Source organism: Mytilus californianus, unplaced genomic scaffold, assembly GCF_021869535.1.
Source record: "Mytilus californianus isolate M0D057914Y unplaced genomic scaffold, xbMytCali1.0.p SCAF_4, whole genome shotgun sequence".
Lineage (NCBI taxonomy): Eukaryota > Metazoa > Mollusca > Bivalvia > Mytilida > Mytilidae > Mytilus > Mytilus californianus.
The window spans coordinates 24,751,825-24,776,567 of record NW_026262690.1 but is presented as its reverse complement, the minus strand read 5'-3'; the positions used below and the strand labels follow the sequence as shown (position 1 = coordinate 24,776,567).

General features: G+C 31.8%; 1 protein-coding gene across 1 annotated transcript; it reads right to left on the bottom strand.

The window, feature by feature from the left end:
• Positions 1-6,613: 6,613 nt before the first annotated feature.
• LOC127737759 (leucine-rich repeat-containing protein 63-like) lies at positions 6,614-24,741 on the bottom strand. Its single transcript, XM_052248661.1, has 11 exons — positions 24,679-24,741; positions 19,728-20,427; positions 16,607-16,841; positions 15,420-15,508; positions 14,994-15,079; positions 13,767-13,850; positions 11,840-11,991; positions 9,917-10,003; positions 9,327-9,471; positions 8,155-8,249; positions 6,614-7,019 (listed from the first exon to the last, which is right to left on the bottom strand). The coding sequence occupies exons 1-11, from the start codon at positions 24,697-24,699 to the stop codon at positions 6,788-6,790; spliced, it is 1,926 nt and encodes a 641-aa protein (XP_052104621.1). The 5' UTR covers positions 24,700-24,741; the 3' UTR covers positions 6,614-6,787.
• Positions 24,742-24,743: the final 2 nt, after the last annotated feature.

Sequence of the window (24,743 nt, the reverse complement as noted above, 5' to 3'; positions counted from 1 at the left end):
GACAAAATGACATAGAAGTAAACAACTATAGGTTACCAAATGGACTTCACATTCTGTATGTATGTGCCTGTCCCAAGTCAGGAGCCTGTAATTCAATGGTTGTCGTTTGTTTATGTGTTACATATTTGTTTTTTGTACATAAATTAGGCCGATATATAGTTTTCTCGTTTGAATTGTTTTACATTGTCATTTCGGGGCCTTTTATAGCTGACTGTGCGGTATGGGCTTTGCTCATTGTTGAAGGCCGTACGGTGACCTATAGTTGTTAATCTCTGTGTCATTTGGTCTCTTGTGGAGAGTTGTCTCATTGCCAATCATACCACATCTTCTTTTTTATATTCAACAATTAGCAAAACCTATACCGCATAATCAGCTATAAAAGGCCCCGAAATGATAAATGTAAAACAATTCAAACTAGAAAACTTATGGCCTGATTTGTGTAATTACAATGAATGAAGTACAAATATGATATACAACAAACGACTACCACTGAATTACAGGCTCCTGACATGGGACAGGCACATACAGAATGTGGAGGGGTTAAACATGTTTGCGGTCGCCCAACCCTTCCCTAACCTGGGACAGTGGTATATCAATACAACATTTGAACAAACGAGGAAAATCAATTGAAAAGGGCTTAGGTCATCAGATCGATACAAAGCAGGAAAACATGTAACAAAAACACAGACCGGACGTGGCAGGGTATTTATACATCCCTACAACAAAAAAGAGTCCACATAGTTTTTCTAAATGTGTGTATTGTTTGTTTATTTTACAACGAGCTCTTGGGTATATTATGTCAGTATGGGTGCAATCAACAGTTTTTTTCTATGACGTCATATTTTAAGGGACCATGTCTAAGTGACCCTTAGTGGTGGAATGGTTAATAAAGATACTTGTATAAAACTAGATATCACTGGAATCAGAATTGTCTCTAGTTTATATTGAAATAAAAATATAGTGTACTTTTAGTATAGTAAAAAAGTTCTATCCAGAGAAAATGGGGAAAAAGTTGCCTAATCTGAACATAAAAAACCTGAAATCAGCTCATGTGCATACCCATGTAAACATGATACAGGCACATTTCCCATAATCAAAACTGTATGAAATTCATAGGTTTTTACCTGGCCTTTAATAAAAATCATGTTTCAGGGTACGGTTTCCTGCTTCGAAAAGAGCTACAGTGGCTGCAAATAAGTTTTCAATTTTCACTGCCAAAACAACAGGATGTTTACAGTGTTGTCTCCCCTCAAAACATGTATATTTAATCTAATTTTTAAAATTATTTTAATCATTTAACCTGTTTAAATTGAAAGCTAATTAACTAATTTATACAATCAAATACAAAAAACATGATACTTTTTCACCAATTATATGAATAAAAAGGGATTTCCCTCCATGGTTATTTTTAGTCGGGGAATAACCCCTAGTTTTTTATACGAAACTGTTTATAGCACCCTATATCTTAGATTTCTTTGCCAGTTATATTCTGAAATGAGTGTATTCTCGCCTTCATCTGTATAAATTAATGAGATGTGGTGTGATTGCCAATGAGATAACTATCCCCTTATAAAGGATATATGTGGTGTGATTGCCAATGAGATAACTATCCCCTTATAAAGGATATATGTGGTGTGATTGCCAATGAGATAACTATCCCCTTATAAAGGATATATGTGGTGTGATTGCCAATGAGATAACTATCCCCTTATAAAGGATATATTAGATGTGATGTTGAAAAATAGAATAAAAGCAACAGCAAATTACGAAAAGATGTTTAATCACATCAATATCTTTGAGATATAATGTTAAAATACATATTTTGGGTAACTATGTTATGTTGCTCATATTAAAACATTTATTACTAGCTTTCGAAATACGGCTCTTTTTGTCAGTTTTCCTTGAAAATGAAAGTCTGCTGGCCTAAAGTAATTGGCCGTGCACAACAATAGACTAAATTATAGACTTAAAGTTTATGCCTTGTGATCACCTGAAGGGTGCAATTTGGGGAAACAAAAAAACGGTTAACCCCCTCCCCAAATTGAACCGATTGTAAGCTTAATCTTTTTAAAGTTACCGAATACAGAATGTCCTACCACAGACAAGGTATCCTGTTCAAAAACTTTATACTCCGTAGTCGAAGTCGGTAATAATAAAAAAAAAAGTCCATTGTGTCAAAAGAGGATAACCTGAAACAAATTCTGTTTAATTAGTAACTTCGCATTACAATATGTATAAATAATATAGGCTTAATATCTGTAAAAAGGACAGACAACAAAGGTAAAAACAAAAAGGTTTAAGATTTTATTTTACTAAATGTAAAGGATTTTAGTGAATTAATACAGTGGCAGGTTCAGTGGGGGCATTAGGGTGTATGCCTTCCCCCTTCTGATCGGAAGATAAAAACATTTGGTACAAAAATCGTACCAAAAAATGTTCGCCTCGCTCCCCTCAGCATTTTTCAAGTTTGGATCTACCCATCAGCCCCTGTTAGGTCAACTAAAAAACACGCCAAATGTGATCTTTAACAATATCGAAACAAAACACTGTAAGTATAAATGGCTTTCGACCTAGTCATGCTAAAAGGTTTATGTGAAGAGCATTTAAGAGGGGTGATTGAGAACAAACTTTACGACAGAAGAGATGATTTCAGATTTCATATTGGGAACTTTCCATTTCTATATAGCAACATTGTAACAGAGCCTGCATATGGAGTATATCTCCTAGTTGGTATAATATTACAGAGTTTGCTTTACTCATCATGATTTACTTGACAAAGGTCTGCTGTTTACAAGGAAGCTATCAAATGAAGGGTTCTTAGTGGTAAAGTTGATTTGATTTGATTGATTGGTGTTTAACCCCACTTTCAACACTATTGTGCTATTTCGTGGCGGTCAGTTTTTATTGGTGGAGGAAGACGGAGTGCCCGGAGAGAACCACCGACCTGCGGTAGGAAAACTGACAATCTTAGTCAATTTAGATTGGAGTCGAGTGCACCTGCCACGTGCGGGTAAAGTTGAAGTCATCCCTTCGAAAGTTTTATGGGAGCCATCATGGTTTGGTTGACAGCTATTATGGGATATCTGTTTCACAGATGACCGCGGATGTTCCAGTAGTTATGGCCATTCTCCTGTCCCTTTTCCTTGATTGTGACAAAGACATAATACCGAATTCGCACTTCCAATGAGCAACTCAAAGAGTGCTACATGTAGAGCAGGATCGGTTGACCTTTTCTGGGTATCTGAGATCACCCCAGATTTTGGTGGGATTCATGTTGCACAGTCATTTATGTAATGTTTTGTAGATGAGTGTTATCTTTTGAACCACACGTCCAACTTTTAGTACACTTGGTATGACAATGCCTCTTGGTGTCGAGAATATCCCTATTGATTTTGGGGTCAATTAGTCAATGGTCAAGGTCAAAGCAGCTATTAAAAGACAGCAGTTTAGATGTCCTGATTTTATTTTTTTTAACTATATCCAACTTTTAATAAATTTGATAATCCCTCATGAGATGACAAAGATCCCTATCGATTTGATGTTTCTAGGTAAAAGTTCAAGGCCAATAGCAATTGGTAAACTGAAATTTGGACACAAATTTGTTTCCAACAAATTTTCTTGAAAAAAGGAAAAATAACAAAAATACCGAACTCCAAGGAAAATTCAAAACGGAAAGTCCTTTATCAAATGGCAAAATGAAAAGGACACGACTTTGAGTATTTGTTTGGTAAATAGGTGAAAGGTTAAGGTCCCAATACCCTTAAAAAGACTGAAATTTGTGAAAATGTTGTTTCGGGACAGTATCTTTTGATCTGCCAATCAGATCTTTTCTCTTATCTTTGGTTGATTTGATTTTGATTTTTTTGGTGTTTTAACGCCACTTTTAAGCACCGCTTTTGGGCTATTTCGTGGCGGCCAGTTTTTATTGGTGGAGGAAGCCGGGGTGCCCGGAGAAAACCACCGACCTTAGATAGGAAAACTGACAATCCTAGTCAATTAAGATTGGAGTCGAGTGCAGCCGCACGAGCGGGGTTCGAACTCACAACCTCAGTGTTGACTGGCTAGTGATTACAGTAGTAACTACTTAGACCACTCGGCCACCGAGGTCCCTTATCTTTGGTTGAAAAATGTACCTAGTAAAAAGTGAACAGACCCTTATTGAATTTAGGTCATTAGGTCGAATGTCAAGGTTACAGCAGCAATTTATAGACTGAAATTATGGCAATTTCTTATCATTTGACTCTGAAATTTGATATTCAGATTGCAATGAGACAACTCTCCATTCAAGTCACAATTTGTAAAAGTAAACCATTATAGGTCAAAGTACTTCAACACGGAGCCTTGACTCACATTGAACAGCAAGCTATAAAGGGCCCCAAAAATGATGATAACTAGTAAATCAGTGAAATCTAAACTATTAAGGAAAGAAAGCTGAATTTAATCATAAGCCACATTATATATGCAAACTTGACCAATGTTATCAGAATTTTCATACCCCTGTGGGATGGTAAGGTAGTTAAAAAACAATTATCGATTGAAATCTTAACCAATCTCTACAAGTTTAAAACACTTGAGTAACATGTCTAATGATTAAAAGAACTTCACTGATGGTGCAAGGCTTTTCCATGCGATCAAAATAGATGGTCTAAAAATCAAAAATTGTCATTAAACTTCAATCTCTCACATCACATGATCTGGATCATGACAATTGATATGTAATGAACATATTAAGATTTGTCTGTGCTAAAGGTTACACACTTTTAATGTTTGAGCCAAGTGCAGATTTATGTGTGAATTTTTTTTCATTTCCTGAAATATTGTAAAGTATATGGTGAATAAAGTTGATACTTGATTCATAACTTACTTTATATACAAAATATTTAACTGGCAGTGTTAGAACTTTTATATGGCCCCTGGAATGGTCTTTCACAATTATTACTATTTATGTAAAACTGGCACTGAGATAGGCAACTTGGCTGCCATTTTTCTTCCAAAAGCAGAATAGTGGGGTAATCTTTTGAAAGAATCACATTTAGCTGTCAAAAATATATGGAGTATCTTTTATACTGTATAAGTATACATTTGGAGTTAAAATATTTTGGGACAAAATTACTGACATCAAGTGATCAATGGCCAACTTTTCTCCTAGAGCTACCAAGCTCTTTGATTTTTCTCTATAATATACAGTGATAGAAGTAATATTTGTCTGGAGTAATAATTGTCTCAAGGTCATTAGAAAGTAAATGGGTAGTCAATTGGCAATCTGATTTGCTGTTATACAATTTGCTTAAAACATGTGCATGATGAACTCTTAATTTTCATTTTCAGTTGAAGTTTGAAGTTAGAGTACTATGTAAAATAAGATGTGGTATGATTGTCAACTAGGGAATTATCAACCAAAGTCCAATAAAGATATGTGACATGATTGCCAATGAGACAACTATCAACCAAAGTCCAAATGACATAGATTTAAGCAACTAATGACTGTACATCCTTCAACAATGAGCAAAACCATACCAAATAGTTAGCTTTAAATGTCTTGTACAACTCGTCATTAGTACAAAATACTGTGAACTGAAGCGAAACCTAGTTAGGATAATGGAGATATGACACAGACACTGAAATTTGAGTGAATAATAGAAAAAAATACAAATTACAAAGCCTTCAGGGAAAAATGCAAATATTTTTACACCAATGAATATATATGTTTGGCAATTTCTGTCATCTTTGTTACATATTATCTTAAAATATTTGGGGAGGGGGGGGGGGGGGGGGGGTCATAGAGGTATACCGGAAATCTCCTTAAACTATTGTAATCAATGATCTGAAAAAAGTCTTCATATACAAGTACCCGGTATATTTATTTTTCAACATTTTCATGTTTTACAAAAATAATATCACAATGCAGGAAATGCACAAAATACAATTGTAACAGTTACAAGATTCATACTTAAACATGTAAATATATCACAGTTTTCCATTAAACAGCACTAAAAGAAATAAATAATTTTTAAAAAACATACACTCATCAATATAACATATTCTATCATACAAACATACATCCTTATATCCATACATCCATATATTCAAACATACATACAAAATCCAAAAAGTCTCTGGTGCAAAGTATCTTGTTGAAATAAGTGATATCTACCTTTAAACATCACTTCAGCCTATTGTTAAATACTGTATTAGTATGATACTGATTTCAGTTAGCATAATCTTTGTCTGTGGAATAACCTTCATCATGAACACCTGAGGCCAAAGGTTTGGGAAGCCAAAAAATATCATTTAGGAGTATCCTAAACCAAAATAAATTCATGAGACTCAGTAAAATCATCTAAGTTTGCAGGAGGGAGATGCACCCTAACTTTTACTTTAATTACATAATTTATAAAAGGAAAATTTGTTGTCAAAATGTATTATTTAAAGCATACTAATAAGGAAACACTGGTACATGTACTTAATCTTTTGTTATGTGATGGAGTATTTGTCACTTACTCACTGGAGTCCAATGACTAAACCTGGACACTAACAATTGTTACTTTCATCACTGACATCATTAATGACATCAAATTGTTCTTTTTTAGACATCAAAGGATAATTAATAATTAAAAAGGGTACTTTATATTAGTTGTATTCTAAAATACATTATACCCTTCATCTAATGCCTCTTCTATTATATCATGAAACTTTGTTTTGACCGATTCAGGTCAGATCTTTGAAGCATAAAATTCAACTTTTATATATTTTATATATTAAAAATAGAAAATCTTATGCTGAATCATCACAACTGATCATGATGTTCCTCATCATCAAATCCATATTCTCTGTCTTTCACACCATATAAAACTTCTGATAATGTTTCTTTACTGCTTTTAAAACTTTGTAAGCAGCTAGGTGAGCAAGCCCTAAATATAAATGGTAAGTTCTTAATTCCATGTAGCTTGCTGACTGGTCGAATTATTCTTAGTCCTGGCCCATACAAAGCACCTTGGCAGCAATCACAAACAGATCGACTGAAAAAGAAAAAAATCAATATTTTTTTAGGATAGTACTGACAATATCTGTTTAGAATGAAATATTGTAATTTTGAGACTAAACAATATTTAAGTCTAATATGATCTGTTTGTCAATATATATACCAGCAGTAACAGAGTAAAATCCTATACCATCATACAGCAGTCTGTATCTATAACAAGACAAATCTTGGACTTCTCTTAGTAACAGAAGTACATATAACACAATACTATAAAGCTATTTCTAATAAATGTTGGGTCTCAGGCAAGGATCAGGAAATTTTTTGAGGCAACTTCTGTAATTTTTTTAGGACCATAGTCTGGGTCACATTATTCATACTGTAAATATTCATACCAGAAGTCACAACATAAATGAACCTGTTATTAATTTAATGCAACATATTTTCGAATTCATTTACTTGTAAAATTGTATCTATATAACTGATAATAGTTATACTAACATGTCAGTGGCATCAAATTATTGTGTATTTTACAATTATGCCTCTAATCTTGTTTTTGTTAAAATGGGGACACTTGCAGGCATGCATATTGCATAGTAAATAAAAGCATGTTCGATTTGTGCAAAATTCTTTTTTCTACAACCTTAAATAGTTTTAGCAGCTAAATTTCAATTGTAGATGGCCTTTGTTGAAAAATTATTTTGATAATAAAGTAATTTGTCTGAAGTCAATAAAATAATCTTAAATCAGGTGTCAATGCTGATAACACTGAGTAAGGATCATAAGCCTGATATCCCTAGAGGAATTGAAACAGTAACTTGCTGGGCCCTGAAGTTTATCATACAATACTGTATGGCAATTTTATTACAGAAAATCCATTGCAACAAGGATTTAGTGAATGGTAACCAAAGAATCTGCAATTACTGACAAAAAGGCACAGAAAATGAAGTTGAAAAAGTCAAATCTCTTTATGTTTTCAGATTCAATTTGACCCAAATTCAGACTTTCATTTTATTCATTTGAATTTCGAATCAGTCCTGACTGATAAACATAACCGTTTCCAACCCATGCTCTCAGGCCTTGATATTTCACAATTGGTATGAATGGGAGGTTTTTGTTTATTTTGTATTTTTGATACTAATTCAATATCTGGGCATGGTACCACAATGCCTTACCTAGCTAGTACATTGTTGACAGATTCTGGGTAGTGTTCTGGATGCATATGTAGATCTGAATTAAACATCATTAAAGCTGCCATGTCAATCAGTCTCTGAAGAGAAAAATCAGGGTACTTTATTAAACTCATGGACACAGTTGTTAAGCTATATAAATATATTAGTAGGATATTGATATTTATCAAAGTAAAATCCAAACTGACCAAAACAGTTGGGAACATCTGTGTATTTTGAAAAAAAAATATCATGTTTTTATGTTTGTAAATATATTCAATGATTACTTCATGCATAAATTCTCATAACCTTTCAAAATAGTTTTTTTTCAAATGTTTTCGCTTTAATAATCAATATTTTTAGTTTAAGTAATATAGAGTTGGTTTTGTAGTTTTTATCAAAATATGTACAAACTTTAACATGTTTATATCTGCAAATAAAGTTTGAAGTATGTGGAGACAGAGCCTTGGAGTTTACTATTCATTATCAATTTTTGTTTTAAAAACATATAACTGTAGACAATCATGTAAATATTTTCTATATATGTGTGGTAGTCTTTAAATTTAAAAAAAAAAATTTATGCTTTTCCATATTTCTTTTTCTTAATAATGTGCAGCAAAGAGTATGAAAATAAGGAGACATTTATCATTATCAATGAGGCAATTATGCCACAAAGACCAACAAATATGAAGAGTGAAAATTCACAGTTACTTTATATGCTGTGCTATCTTACCTATGATGGAGGTCGACAGCCATCAATATATTATTTTGATACCAAGTAGATTTTTTTTCAGTTTTCTTTTTATCCATTTGCAAATCAAAATCCTGTGATTGTCTAGAAATTACATTTTTTTCTTCTTTTTTTTATAATTTTCTGTAATTTTCATTTTGTACATTCTTTTCATATTTTATCATCATTTATTCACATTGGTATCAGTTTATGAAAATCTTTTCAATTTTTTTTAAAGTAGTATCAGTTGGTGAAAAGTTAAGTAAGCAAGATATTTAACATCGCTGGTAATGAGCTCTTGCCATCCTATGCCAGAGAAGTATTACTGTTTTAAGGAAACAGATTCCCCCTAGTAAAGAGTTCAAGTAGCTTTAATGTCACTAAAAGATGAAATTTCATAATGAAGGGTTGGATTTGGAAACAAAAGCACAATCCATGTTTACAATACCTGTGGTTGATTTTGTGTATTTTCCTTCCAGAATAAAGGATGCATGAAATTATTCTTCACATTCAGATAATCCAACTCTAATCCTAATGCACCACTAGGCATGGCTGGTAACTGATTTCCCTCCAAATTCAGTTCTCGTAAACACCTTTAAAACAAGTATTAACATAAAATTTGTTTTTCATTTATTGTTTTGTACATAAATATGGCAGTAGGTTTTCTCATTTGAATCATTTTACACTTTGTCATGCCAGGACCTTATATAGCTTGATATGTGGTATGGGTTTTGCTCATTGTTAAAGGAGTACAGTGACCTATAGTTGCTAACATCTATGTCATTTAGTTTCTGATGGATTGTTATCTCATTAGCAATCATACCACAGCTCATTATTATTATTACTGTAAAGTGCTTTACTAGAAGTACCAAAATACATGCAGAAACATGATTAGATGTTTCAATTATTAGCTGCAGTTACTTATTCATTCATACTTGCAGATAGTACACATAACTATAAAGTTTAAGTGAGAGTCTTTTAGAACATTTTATTTATAAATTTTATCAAAATTCAATAAATAGTCTAATGATAACTCACCTAGTAAGGTATTTTATTTCAATAGGAATAAATGTCACCTTGTTGTAAGATATGTCAAGATGTTCTAATTTTGGCAAGGAGAATAATCTGCAAAATAAGAATAAAAAATTCAAAATTATTAAAAATCAAATTTCACTTCCATGAATAAACGGATTGATGTTTAACGCCTCTTTCAACACTATTGTGCTATTTCGTGGCGGTCAGTTTTTATTGGTGAAGGAAGACGGAGTGCCCAGAGAGAACCACTGACCTTAGGTAGGAAAACTGACAGTCCTTGTCAATTAAGATTGGAATCGAGTGCACCTGCCCCATGTGGGATTCAAACTCACAACCTCAGTGTTGACTGGCTATTGATATAGTAGTTTGACTACTTAGACAACTCAGCCACTATCCCCCGTCCATGAATAAAAAATTTGTAAGGGTTCCGCGGAACCCAGTGTCTCACCTACTTTTGCTGTTAGTTGCTGGCTCAACAAAAATGGGGAAATAATTATTAAAAATTTTCCTCTAGATACTATCTTTTGAATGTAAGAAGCTTCTGTTTAAGTTTGGTAAGAATCCAGGATGGTTTATGAATCTAATAAATGTTTTAAAAACTTTAACAGCAGACTGTATGTAATGTTAACTGGAAGAAAAACTAAGTCCATTTATAAGTAATATATGGAAAAACAGGAATTTTTTTTTTACAAAATTTCCTTCTAGTTACTAGCTTTTAATCATAATATGCTTCTGTCCAAGTTTGGTACAAATCCAGGATAGTGTAAGAAAGCTATTAAAATTTATTGAAAACTTTAACCATAGAGTGAATGTAATATAATGTTAACTGGAAGAAAAACTAAGTCCATTTATAAGTAAAATACGGATAAACAGGATTTTATTTTAACAAAATTTACTTTTGAATACTATCTTATGATCATAAACAAGCTACTGCCCAAGTATGGTACAAATCCAGGATAGTTTAAGAAAGTTATTAAAATTTGAAAAACTTTAACCATAGAGTGAATGTAATGTTAACTGGCAGAAAAACTAAGTCCATTTATAAGTAAAATACTGATAAACAGGATTTTTTTTTTTAACAAAATTTACTTTTGAATACTATCTTATGATCATAAACAAGCTTCTGTCCAAGTATGGTACAAATCCAGGATAGTTTAAGAAAGTTATTAAAATTTGAAAAACTTTAACCACAGAGTGAATGTAATGTTAACTGGCAGAAAAACTAAGTCCATTTATGAGTAAAATACGGATAAACAGGATTTTTTTTTTACAAAATTTACTTCTGGATACTATCTTATGATCATAAACAAGCTTCTGTCCAAGTTTGGTAGAAATCCAGGATAGTTTAAGAAAGTAATTAAAATTTGAAAAACTTTAACCAGAGTGAATATTTGTGGACGCTGCCGATGACGATGACGCTGAAGGAATGTAGGATCGCTATGTCTCGCTTTTGCGACAAAAGTTGCAGGCTCGACAAAAATGGAAAAAAATAAAAAATATAGTCAAATTTTTAAACAGGCCCGGGTTAGCTGTTCCTTATAAACATACATGGAACCCAGGGAAGGCACTTTTAAAATTGGGTAACCACTTATAGAGGCATATTCAGAATTTCACTTGAATTTTCACTTTAAATTTATACTGGACACCCCCCAGTGCTGAGTTTTTAAAATGCATTCTCTGTGTCCAATGTATGTTTTATAGAACAGCCAAGGTTATAAAGTTGCACTTTATGATGTAAAAACTTAAAAGTTGCTAACCATTTGATAGAACAAGTTTATAAACAATATGAAATGTAGTAAATCATAAAGGATAAGTGTATACATTTATCTTACATCACCAAAGAGACTTAAAATCATCAGACAAACTCAAATAGTTCTATATGAATGAAAAAAGTACTGAAATGTATAGATCTTTTTGTATTCCTACCCCAATGGAAGAGATGATAACAAGCAGAAGGATACAACCAGTATTCTTAGGTTCTGTAAGCTGTTAATATCAGGTGGAAGTTCTCTTAGAGGATTGTTCCTAAGTTTCAGTACCTCCAACTGTCGGATTCCTAAGATCTCTCTAGGAAATAGCTATTAAAACAAAGAAAATTCAAATATTAAATCATTGAATTAAATAACAAATGCTGCATTACCAAATCAGTAAAAATTCCTCAACTTTTAATTTTAAGACCAAATACTAAAATAGACCCTGCTTAATAACCTTTATTATAGCATTTATCAGGATTTTATCCATATAAATCTTGTGTTTTTATTTTTGTTGCAAGTTCTATGATCAATACCATCCTTGGCACACACAAACAACAGTTGTCAAAATTGCAAGAAAGCTGACTTTTCAAACTTGAGAGATGAAATATACAGGGATGGGATTTAATTATTACAGTAAAGTAGATATTGTTGTAAAGTACCATTATTACAGGTTTTTCCTGGAATGGAACCATCACAAGCTCTTAGCAGGACAGTCTAACATCTTTCAATATGATAACTAAACGTTGCATATCTAACATTAACTTGTAGTACTGATCGAAAACATAGACAAATCAAAAAGTTTGGTAGCTCTATGGGCAAAGAAGTCATGTCTTTGAAATCAGTATTCTTTCTCCAAAACATTTGAAATGAAATCAATTAATGGACGGTAAAGCAAAAGAATAAGGTAATCTAGGCAAATTTATTTACATTCCATGTTGAACAGTTGTTCATTTTTATATGGCAATGGTAGAACCTCCATTTTTCTTGATAGAAAACACAAAATGGTTACTTTGAATTCAGAAACTTTGACGGACACTAAAAGTCATTAGATGACAGCCATCTTTTCAAAAAAGTTCCAGTAGAGATTAAGATACAGTTTAATCATTATCAATACTTCAAGACTATAAAAGGCAAATCAATAAATGAGTAACAAAGGCAATATGAGATCTCCACCAGATCCTTTAATTAAAAGTAGCAATAAACTTATCAGGAGCAATCAATTACAGTAGACAGACAGTATGATAACCTTTCTATTATAATTGGTTCTGTTTATGTATTGTAAAGATTATTGAAATAGAAATTATATCAAAATAACAATTAGATTATCATAATGTTTCCACTCCAGATAGTTCAAGAGTGGAGAGCAAATAAATATAATACTTCATAAGGGTAAAATGAAAGCATCTGTTTTCCTAGTGTTTACATGAAGTTTCTCGAGTGTCATGTTGCAAACAGACTAGGTGGGAACAAAAAACAATTTATTCAACTTATGGTTTGTCATTTATTTATCCAATAGGACAAACAAGTAAAAATTAGAAAAGTGTTTACATAGTACAACCATGTAATAATAATGTATTTGTGATTAGGAAATAACAACTGTAATGCTGATTCTTAATTATGTGAAAAAAAATAGAAATCAGATGACAAAAAATTCTATGAAAGTTATGTCATAAAGACATAATTGATATTCCAATGTTTTTTTCCATTACAGTTCTAGCAGGACTGATGAAATACAACATTTGCATCCTTAATTGTGCACTAGACCATCAATAAGATCATCAATTGCAAGGAGAGAGGGAGATAGAGAAGGGTTAAATCTGAATCAGAGTGAAAAATTATAATGAAACTTTAGAGAATCTTTAGAGAAAGGGTTTTCATAATAGTAGACCATGATTAACCCTTTGCTACTATTCATACGTTATAATTCTTAGCTACTCTTATTAATTATTTTTCCAATTTCAAATATTGTCAACTAGTCAACATAACAAGGAATAAATATAAAGTCATCGTGAAAAGCCACATTTTGCTTGTGGAATATATTTCTGAATTGCATTCCGCAAAGTAGTACAGGTTTGAGAATATCTTTTTACTATACTTACTGTGAAATCATTGAAAGATAAATTTATATATGTGACAGTCCTCATCAAAGGTGAAAGGTCAGGTACTTGTGATATGAAGTGAGCCTACAAAGAAAAATTATAATTCCACATTAACTTCAACTAGAAAAAAAGTAATATGCAACATTGAACACTTTACTTTCAAAGAACAGCATCTTAAAAGTAACAACAACCCTACCCCTGGCCTCCATTTGAGTATCCAATATCTTTGGGTCATATCCAGTCTGAGAACTAGGGTTCAAAAATGTGTGTGTACCATGAAGAAACCAAATTTTCAACATATTTATATTATTAAGGTGTGTCAGACTCTTTTGAGTTGGATACCAACTCCCAATAATTCACAGGATTGCAGATATTCTCTCTCATACATACAACCAGATTCTAGAATGCAATGTAACATCTACATTGATAATGACTATACTTTAATTTTATTTTTTCCATATTCTGAGATGTTCTTATGTATTGCTGTTTTACAGTACTTAACTATCCAATGATTAAAATAACAATATGATATTTTTGCGTGTGTAAATATCAATTATACTTATATGATTTCATTCATTTACCTAGCATTAACATTTGCATATGTTTCTGGCCCTGTGATTAAAAAAATAACCAATATAGCTTTATTTGATGTAATTTTATTTTTATTATGCACACAACAAAAATCTAAACAGCATTTTTGTCTAAATCTTTCTATGAAACATTTCTGGCAACAGCAACACCTTCATCTTTACATTTTCCCAGTATCTTATGAATTCAGGCTGTATTGTTTTTATTAGCCAAAAGCACTTCTTTCAAGCATTTAATTTGGAATAGAACTGTCTTTGGTTTTATAGGCTGCTGAATTTACTTGGTTTATTCTTAATATTTTGTGGTAATGCTTTTTTTGTAGAATAAATTGAATTTCTTGTTGAGTATTTTAAGAAAAGATGTAATTTTTCAAACATGTTTTGATCACAGTGCATGTGTTGTTTCTCTCCAAATGTACCTCCACATGCTTTAAATGGATAAAAGCAAGTTTTGAATTGTAAGCATTATTGAGTAAGAGACTGATTCAAGTTTTCAAAAAAGTAGCTGATTTACCAACATATTCTATTCACATCTGTCTTGCCTACTTACACATTATAAGTTTTTCAAATGTTTGGCAGGTATAAAATGTAAAAAAAATCTTTTTGAAATTCAGTCTCATTAAACATGTTAAATAGTTACCTTCAAACTAAGAATTTTTCCACCATTGATAAGACAATCCAGTATTGCCAGCTCTGAGGGAGAAATGACACCATCTCCTGGTGCAGCTAAAAAATATAGTAAAAATACATTAAATATCTTCCCTTTTCATATAAAACAAATGTTTTAAATAAGTAAAAACTTCTTATTTTGATAGCTCCCTAATTCATATTGGTCCATAGTGTTTTTCCTGTAATTCCTGGTATTTTTTTGTATTTCTTTCATTCTTTTAAATAAATACCATGGGGTTTCATTGTTCTTTGCTACTGAATGGAATGTACAAGTTAGTCTATATTTTCTTTCACATAAATCTTGAAAATACAATACAGTTTAAAGGAGCAAATAATCAAAAGTTGTTAAGACCTTATTATAGTAAAATTGTTGAAGTGTTTATGCAATAAAACATACTGAAAGGTGATTGACTCCTCCCAGATCCTTGGAAGTATCTTGATCTTGCAGAATGGAACATTGTGTCCGCACTTGGTACCTCTGTTTCCCTACAAGGTAAAGTATATTCATCTCAGCAGTGTACAGCACCATGACATGAAAGATTCTTTCTGTTATCCAAACTTGATGGACTTTGATGATGAATAACATTCAGAATATAGTCAGCATTTTACATCAAACAACTAATACTGAGGATGGTTACTTGTCATCTGATAGAGTTATTGATAATTTCATAGATTATTGTTTATTGTGGGAATTTGATGTTGTTCACAGATATCGTACTGTACATGTGAATTCATTATTATTCACTAAGTACATTTGTACTTATAATTATTTTCAGTGATTTCGTGGGTAAAGGTTATATGTGAAAGGAATTATAAATTTCCAATAGGCATGGTTACAGAATTTGTGAAAACCATGAAATTGAAATATCTACAAAAATACAATTTACCTAAATCTACGATGTCAGTACCCATGAACATAAATGAACACAGTAGTCTTTGTTAAATATATAACATTTTTTTTATAGATTTAGAACCATATAGAGTTTGACATTTTGTATAGACACCTGCATATTGACCTTAAGATGTCCTTTTAATTTTTGTGTTGCTGGGTTGCTGTTTCATTGACCTATACCCCACATCTCCCCTTATTCCCAAATTCAGAATACAAGATTGAATGTTTATCTCAATAAAATGCTCTGAACAGTGTTCTGAAATTAAATAAAAACATTTGAAAGACAAAATTCATCTTTCTGTAACTTATTATAGCATACACATTACTATATGTTAGTTGGCATTAAATAATGTCACCAGGCCTAGGATTTTTCTTCAGATAGTAAACAATAGATGTCTGTATAAATTGTAATATTAGCTTAATACATATTTCTTGTCAATATCCAAAATGATTTGTTGATTACATTGTAGCTCCCTTAATTAATATGAGTAAATATTGTGACTGTATGGGATTATAGTGACTATATATGCATAGCATAACAAAGGACAGTTGTAATGTAAAAGGAAATTAGAGTGCCTATGGTAAAACATCTATACAACAGGTAAACACACAAGTTCTAGTAAATGCAGCTTTTTCTGATGAAAATATGAATATCATATACATGTACTTCTCAAATTTGAATTGAAGCTTACTGTCTTTGTTGAAATGAACTTCTGGTTAAATCTGTTTCTTCATCTTCATACAAGATAATCTCAGTATGAGGAATATTAGCGTCATTATACTGAGGACTGTACTTCTTTAATGGTCGTATCACAGATTTAACTTCTGTTCCCATTAAATCTCTGACATGTTGTTTAATCATGGCAGCCATTTCTACCAGAAGCTGTCTCTGTGGAATTCTTGGTTCTGTAGGTGGTATATTTTGATCTGAAAGAATAATTATAATATAAATGTATTTATTTTCTTTTATTATAAAGGCTATTTTATATTCAAAATTATCTGTGATAATAAAAACTAGAGACTCTAAAGAGCCTGTGTTGCTCATCTTGGTCTATGTGCATATTCAACAAAGGACACTCTCCAACATTGAAGGCAAGAATAGAATTCATAAGAAAAATCTCTGTTTTGTTGATCTTGTATTGCTGATCATTTAGTCTGTTTAGTTTCTCTCTATCTTCTTTAGTTTTTGCTCAAAACACAAATGAGGGTTAAAAAAAATCCTTATTTAAGGGGCTGGGCAATCACTCCTATAAAGAGTGACAGCTAGCCTACTACATTTATCAGCAAAATGTGACTTGTTAGTAGATCAGATGATTTCCTCTACATTGTCTTAATTGTAGATCTTGTCTTGCTGATCATGTTTGCCTACATTTGTATTTAAGTTTCTATCTATCTATTATAATTTTTCAGAAATAAGGCAAAAACGCAAAATATTGTTAAAATCATCATCAAAGGGCAATAACTCTCATCATTCAGATTTGCTCTCAATGCTTTAGTTTCAGAGATATAAGCCAAAAACTGCATTTTACCCCCATGTTCTATTTTTAGCCATGGTGGCCATCTTGGTTGATGGGTGGGGTCATCGGATATATTTTTAAACAAGATACCCTAAGGATGATTGTGGCTAAGTTTGGTTAAATTTGTCTCAGTAGTTTCAGAGAAGAAGATTTTTGTAAAAGATTACAAAAATTTTCAAAAAATTGTGAAAAATTGACTTTAAAGGGCAATAACTCTTTAAGGGGTCAATTGACAATTTTGGTCATGTTGACTTATTGTAGATCTTACTTTGCTGAACAATTTTGCTGTTTACCTTTTATCTCTATCTATTATAATATTCAAGGTAATAACCAATAATAACCAAAAACTGAAAAATTTCCTTAAAATTACCAATTCAGGGGAGGCAACCCAACAACGGGTTGTCTGATGTGTCTGAAAATTTCAGGGCAGATAGATCTTGACCTGGTGAACATTTATACACGAGTCAGATTTGCTCTAAATGCTTTAGTTTCAGAGATATAAGCCAAAAACTACATTTTACCCCCATGTTCTATTTTGGTGGCCGTCTTGGTTAATGGGCCGGGTCGTCGGATATATTTTTTAAACTAGATACCGTAAGGATGATTTAGGCCAAGTTTGGTTTTATTTGGCCCAGTAGTTTCAGAGGAGAAGATTTTTGTAAAAGTTAACGGACGACGACGGACGCCAAGTGATGAGAAAAGCTCAAAATTAAATAAGTAATGTTACAGTGAAAAGTTAAATAAAAAAGAAAAGCAATGTTTCTGAAAACGTATTTTCTTTTCAGTTTATTGATAATCTGCAATTTTATTGCAGAGAAAAATATTTGTAGGTTTTTTCCCTATGAACAAAATGACAGGAATTAATTATAAATATTTATACAATTAATCAAATAAATCTAAGTATATATGTCTTAAAGAATCACAATTTAATTGGCTAAGAAAATGTCTCATAAAAATTTGATTGACTGAGAAAACAATTCAAATGATGTCTCTTATTAAAGTTTTGCATCAACAATTCTCCGTCATAAATTTCTGAACAAAGTACATGTACTGTGAAACCAGTATTCTTGCTTGGAGTGTTGCATTTTTATGAGATCATGTAAATGGTTTGTTGTGATAAATGATGTTGTGATATTAAAATATACACATCTTCAAATGCAAATAAACAACTTTGTAACATTTTATTGCATTCTATAGCATACTGTTCGAGATATGGTTATGCTTCTTGGATGTAATTAAAGAGTTATAAAAGCATGCAAAATGTAATATACTATAGACTTTTATAGCTGACTATATAGTAAGGGTTTTTCTCATTGTTGAAGGTTGTACATGTACAGTGGCTTATAATTGCTTACATCCACTTCATTTGAACTCTGGTGGAATAATGGATAGTTGTCTCATTGGCAATCATAACCATCTCCTTACTTTTATACATCAATATTGAGTACAGTAAACATCAATATAGTTTCAATTAGAAGATTGGGGTGGGCTTATCAGTCAGGGGACTTATTGAAATAAGTGATTTTCAAATCACTTATTTCAGTAGCAAATTCGAAGTTTTGTCACAAATTGTGATTTTGTAGTTTTACCAAAATTTTAAACACATATGTTTAGATAATATCTTTTCACTAGTAAAATTGAAAAAAAAGGAACTTTTTGCTTCTTTTAAGCAGCAAGGTTTATGCCTTTGATACAATCATTTAGCTGCAAACTCTATTTTAGTTGAAAAAATGCTATAAAAATGGCTTTACATAATGAACTGATACTTTCTTAACAGATTTTCCCAGCAGTGGGATTATTTTTTCTGTAAAATTCAAGGTTTCATCTTATAGATTATGTAATAAAATTCTACTGTTCGCGATCAAAATTTCACTGTACGGGGGTGTTGAAATTAGTGGGGGTTATTAAAATAATGATACTTAAAGAAGTGATTTTTTGGAAGGAAATTAAGGTATGATACTTAAACAAGTGTTTTTTATGTCATTATCCTAGATTTAGTACAAGGTCATCACCTGACATGACCCAGTCATCCTATCAACACAGACGTTGGTTCTGATAATTTTAGCAACATAATTAGTCCCTGGATCATTAGTATTCTCTATATTTAAAGCTGCAATAAAATTAAATCACTTAGTTTAGTGATTAATTTGTACTACTTAAATATGTGATTATTAAAGAAAGACAACTCTTACTTCCAACCTTTATGGACATAATGTTACTTGAATCAGTGATTTAGAAAATCACTCATTTAAGTAAGTCCCCTGACTGCTTATCTACAACGTAAGTGATGACTTACCTTCAGGAGTAAATTCCTTCACATGCATTTCTTCATTGCTTTGAATGATATGCTTGCGTGCCAATAAATTTGTCAACTTTTTATAATTATGCTTTGAAGTTATAGCCTCTCTGACCTTGGGTAGAGGCATTTTCATTACGTCTGCACATTCTCCAACAAAAGATTCAAGAGTAAATGCTGGAGGCTGGTAATAGTGAAATTCATCCTGAGGATCTCCAGGAGGTATAAATGGAACTTCATTGTATCGTTTTGGGGCTCTAGCTGGCAATCCATCTGGACCTCTTGGTTTGAAAGGTTTGACAAGAGACTTCCCATCAACATAAGTTCCCAAGCTTGTTCTATCTCTATATAGTGGGTCTAGAACATATTTTCTGTCCTCTCTGGCAATGTAACTCACATGACTCAATGGAGAACCATATAAATGTAAAGTTCGCTGACTAATTCCTCGTCTTGGATTTGATTCCGAGGGTGGGGGTGATATCAAACTTGGTACAGCACTTGGAGGTGGAGATTGTTGAAAGGAACTGTAAGTTTCATATTCTTCATTTTCAAAATCATAATTTTCATAAAATGGTCTCTCAGCTGGATCTGGGGAAGGGGGAAAAGGAATGGGTGGTAATTTTGGTGCTCTTGGTTTTCTAAGCAGTTTAAATCCTCCTTTCTTTTTCTTTATTTCTTCAGAACTTGAGGTTACAAGAAGCTGAAAAACATTTATCATATTTATTTACATATAATAAACAGAGTTTTTTTTTTAAATTCATTAATCATATAAAATTGCTGGAAGTTTGCTGGTAAGTTTCAAATTAATTTGGTTCCAAAATATGTGTTATGGTTATATCTATTTTTTTGGTATATTGAAAGGCATTTGCTCAAGAATTCAGTTATATTAAGTCACACAAAAAATATTTGTCTGTGTGTGCTCATTTGTTTAGAACAGTTATCTTGATTCTTCAAATGTATTTTCAATAGGGATGCTGTCAGTCAACATTATTTAAAAAAATAATTTTGGCATGGATACAACCAGAGTTTGAAGGAACTTTTACACTGCATGCATACTGTGAAAGTACTTTAATTCGTGGGTATCAATTTTTGTGGTTTGAGCAGAAGTTACATGTTCGTGGTTTCTTAAATAAGTGGATTTTATTTTTCTGAAAAAATATTGTAGATTCTTGAAAATAATCATCTACTGTTCTATAATTATTTGTGGGACATTGCAAAATAATGTGTTCATTTCGCTTACTTGTTCTTCTTTCATTACTGACAACATTCATTAATTTTTTAATAAAATAATTGCTTTCGTAAATAAGCTGATTCATCTATGGTGACAAATTGTCTCGATTGAAGGAAATTGCAAAAAAAAACATTTTATTATTGCAAATGTGTAATCAGAACTGATGACACTAATTAACCCGAAATTTAATGATCAACAGATTAACGGTCATCAAAGGTGTTAATTGGGTCATAAACATGTCACTTACAGCAAAAGATTACATTTATAAACAAATGCAACAAATATACTTTGAAATGTAGAATTAATTCTGAATGAAATAAAAAAGCAAGCTTAATATGATTTGTTTTCATATGTGAATTATGAGGAGATTCAACACTTTATCATCGAATATCATCACTGGAAGTCTGACTTTCCTTGATCGAAGCTAACTTTTCATGACATTAAAAAGGTTAAAAGTCGTACAATTTAGGTGTTTAAAAGATTAAATTGATAAAATCCTGTCTGAAGTTGTATATATTGTTCTTATTGTGTTTGCTTATATTTGAAGTACTCTAGATATGCCGGTATCAATGAAGTCAAACCTACACCACTGTACACAGGGATCTTTCCATGTCTTGATTTGGACAACAGTTGTTATATTTTGTGGGACACTAATTAACATTCGTGGATAGAGCCTTCCATGAGAACCAGGAAAATTGGTACTCCACCAATAAAAGTTACTTTCACAGTATAACGAAAATATGAAATTATAAAAAAAAGTGGAGGTTACCATGCAAAATTTTCTGAAGATATCAAATAACAAGAAGTTGTATGTTTTTGTCGTAATAAGCCTACTCACTAGCATTAACGACTCAAAGTATTTGGAAACATGAAGTACAAATGCATGGGTCTGACAAATGGGTATCAAAAAGTGTGGAACAAAAACTTAAAGATCAGTTCACACAATTATGTTTGTCACATATAGATAGCTTACCTAAATGCCTATGTTATAGAATTTTTAAGACTAATTTGAAATTTGAGAATTATCTCAACATATTGCCTAATAATTTATTATTTGTATACTGCAAATTTAGATGTGGAAGTCACCGGTTACCAATTGAGACGGGAAGATGGCGAGGCTTGTCACAAAACGACAGACTTTGTCATCTCTGCGATTCAAGTGGTATTGGTGACGAATATCATTACATCATGACTTGTAAATCTTTGGATGTAGAGAGAAAGAAATTTTTGCCTGAATATTGCTGTAAAAATCCAAATACATACAAATTTAATGGTTTATTTAATTCAGACAATACTATCATTTTAGAAAAATTATGTAAGTTTATAAAAATAATACAGGTGAAAGTCAGTCCTCCAAGTTAAGTTACGTTTGTTCACACATGTGCATGCTTATATATACATATATGTAATTGTAGATATATATTTTCTCTGTAACTATGACATGTAGTTTTGTGAGAATAAAGTTCATTCATTCAACAGATCCAAAAAGCACTCAGTCATTACAAATCATTACAAAATGCCTTAATGTATTGTCCAGCTGCTGAACAAACACAAAGTCACTCTGTACAGTAGTTATAAGGAAAAGTGTGACAAAATTATTTCTTGTATTTCAACATATTGAAAAATTTCAAGTAGGAAGGAGGTGTCTGACAGATTCAGCACATAGCCATGTCATGTGGATATCAAATTTTGGTATTGTCAATTTGTGATTTGTCTGTTTGATATATTGAATGATAAAAAATAATATTCACTTTTATTTAACATGTTAAACAATGAAAATTCAAAAACTGTAAAATAAAAATCTTATAAAAGGAAATTACTTCAAACAATTAAAAACAAACTATTTTCCACTTTTTGTCCTATCAATTTTGGGTCTTTGTTTGTACATGTATCAGACGAATTATAAGTTCATATACTTTTGCAGATATATTTGGGGCATCAGATAAGACTTTTAAGATCATGATTTCTCAACACTTTTTGACCAATTGCTGCATGTATATATTCATCTTGACACATGAAATGCATCTTACATAATGATACTTCTCATAGGCTGTGCCTTTTTGCCTTTTAAGTAAATCCTATACATGTATATACAAATTTCTTCAATTTCTGTGGGAGTATGGACTAACTTTTTTTGTTAAGCTTACAATTATTATTTATTATAATGATTTTTAGCCCTATATTTGGTCAGTGCATTAATTTAACATACAAGTGCAAATAAAAATCAATTGTTAAATATTTCCTGTTTACTCTCAAACTTTTGTAATACATTAGTCAGACTTCAATACAGTCTACATAGTTTGTCACTGTCAACCTTATATTCTGATTACTAAACTATTGTTGTCAACTTGACAACAGTCAGGACCTGTCAACATGTCAACCACATATTTTAATGTCTACAATATAGTTTCCAATTACTGTAAATCAACTTATTTTCGCGACTTTCGCGAGTTGAAAAATAACGTGAAAATAAATCTTTGCGAATTTGTTAAACTTTTATCTTCCTTCATATAAATACATCAAAATAATTTAAAAATCGCGAAAATAAATCGCCGCAAAGTCGGTTACGAATTGCTAAACGCTAAATAAAGTATCAGCGAAAATAAGCTGGTTTAATTACAGTACTGTTTGTGAATACATCTTATCGCTGTTTATTCCAATCCAGATAATTTCTTAAATTACACAAATTTTTCATGATGACAGTAAAAAACCAGTTGAACCTACATGTACATTGTATCTTGGGCCCTGTTTAAACAATGCATTGTCCATAAAAAAATTTCCAGGAGACATGTTTAAACCATCCTTAAGGTTCATGTGGACCCTTTTGCTAAAATGGCTGCATTTTCACCTCAAAATTTACTCTGAGGACAGACAAACCTGCGCATCTGGAAAAGTTTTAAGGCATAGAATGCCCTAGATAAATAATCTTCTAATGCATTGTATGTTTTAGAAAATTTAAAACTTAACTGGATTTAGCAGTGCACTTTTTTTCGTCCCTGCAGAAGATGATAAAATTAACAAACAGTTGAGTTTCACTTGATATGGTCCACTCAGGTACACAGTTTAAATCACCAATTATTGCCAGGTATCTATTGTCCATCTATTGTCCATGTCAATCAAAACAGTTCACTTCAATTATTACCTGTGGGGAAGTTCTCAAACCTCTTTCCCAACTTTGTTTATTTTGGCACCTTCTGGTGGAATGAAAAAAAGTGCACTGCAAAATCCGGTTAAGTTTTTAATTTTCTAAAACATAAAATATATTTGAATTTTAGTTATCTAGGGCATGCTATGCCTTTAAACTTTTCCAGATGCACAGGTTTGTCTGTACTCAGAGTAAATTTTGAGGTGAAAATGCAGCCATTTTAGACGAAGGGTCCACATGAACCTTAACATATCAAACAAAGAATTTTATGACAACAGAGAGCTTTATTACTTCGGTTGCTCTCACATCTTTGGACTAATTTTCCAGCGCCTCTCTTCCGTTGCCATTGATGCCATATACTGGCCCTGCAACGTACCTATTGAGTATTCAGATTCAGAATGTTGAAGGGATTTTAACCCCTCCCCCTTTGGAAAAAAACAATAAAAATCAGAAATGGAAGAAATTTCTCAAAAAAAATGATAAGTATAATCGTTTTCTTGTGTTATCAAAGTTTTCTGAGGTGTTTAAAAGGTATTGTAGATGTTTATTACAGGTTTTGAATACATTTTTCTTACCGAGGGTCCATTGAGCGCCATTTTGACGCTGTAGCCATGAAAACACGAGATTAACGCGAGAATTA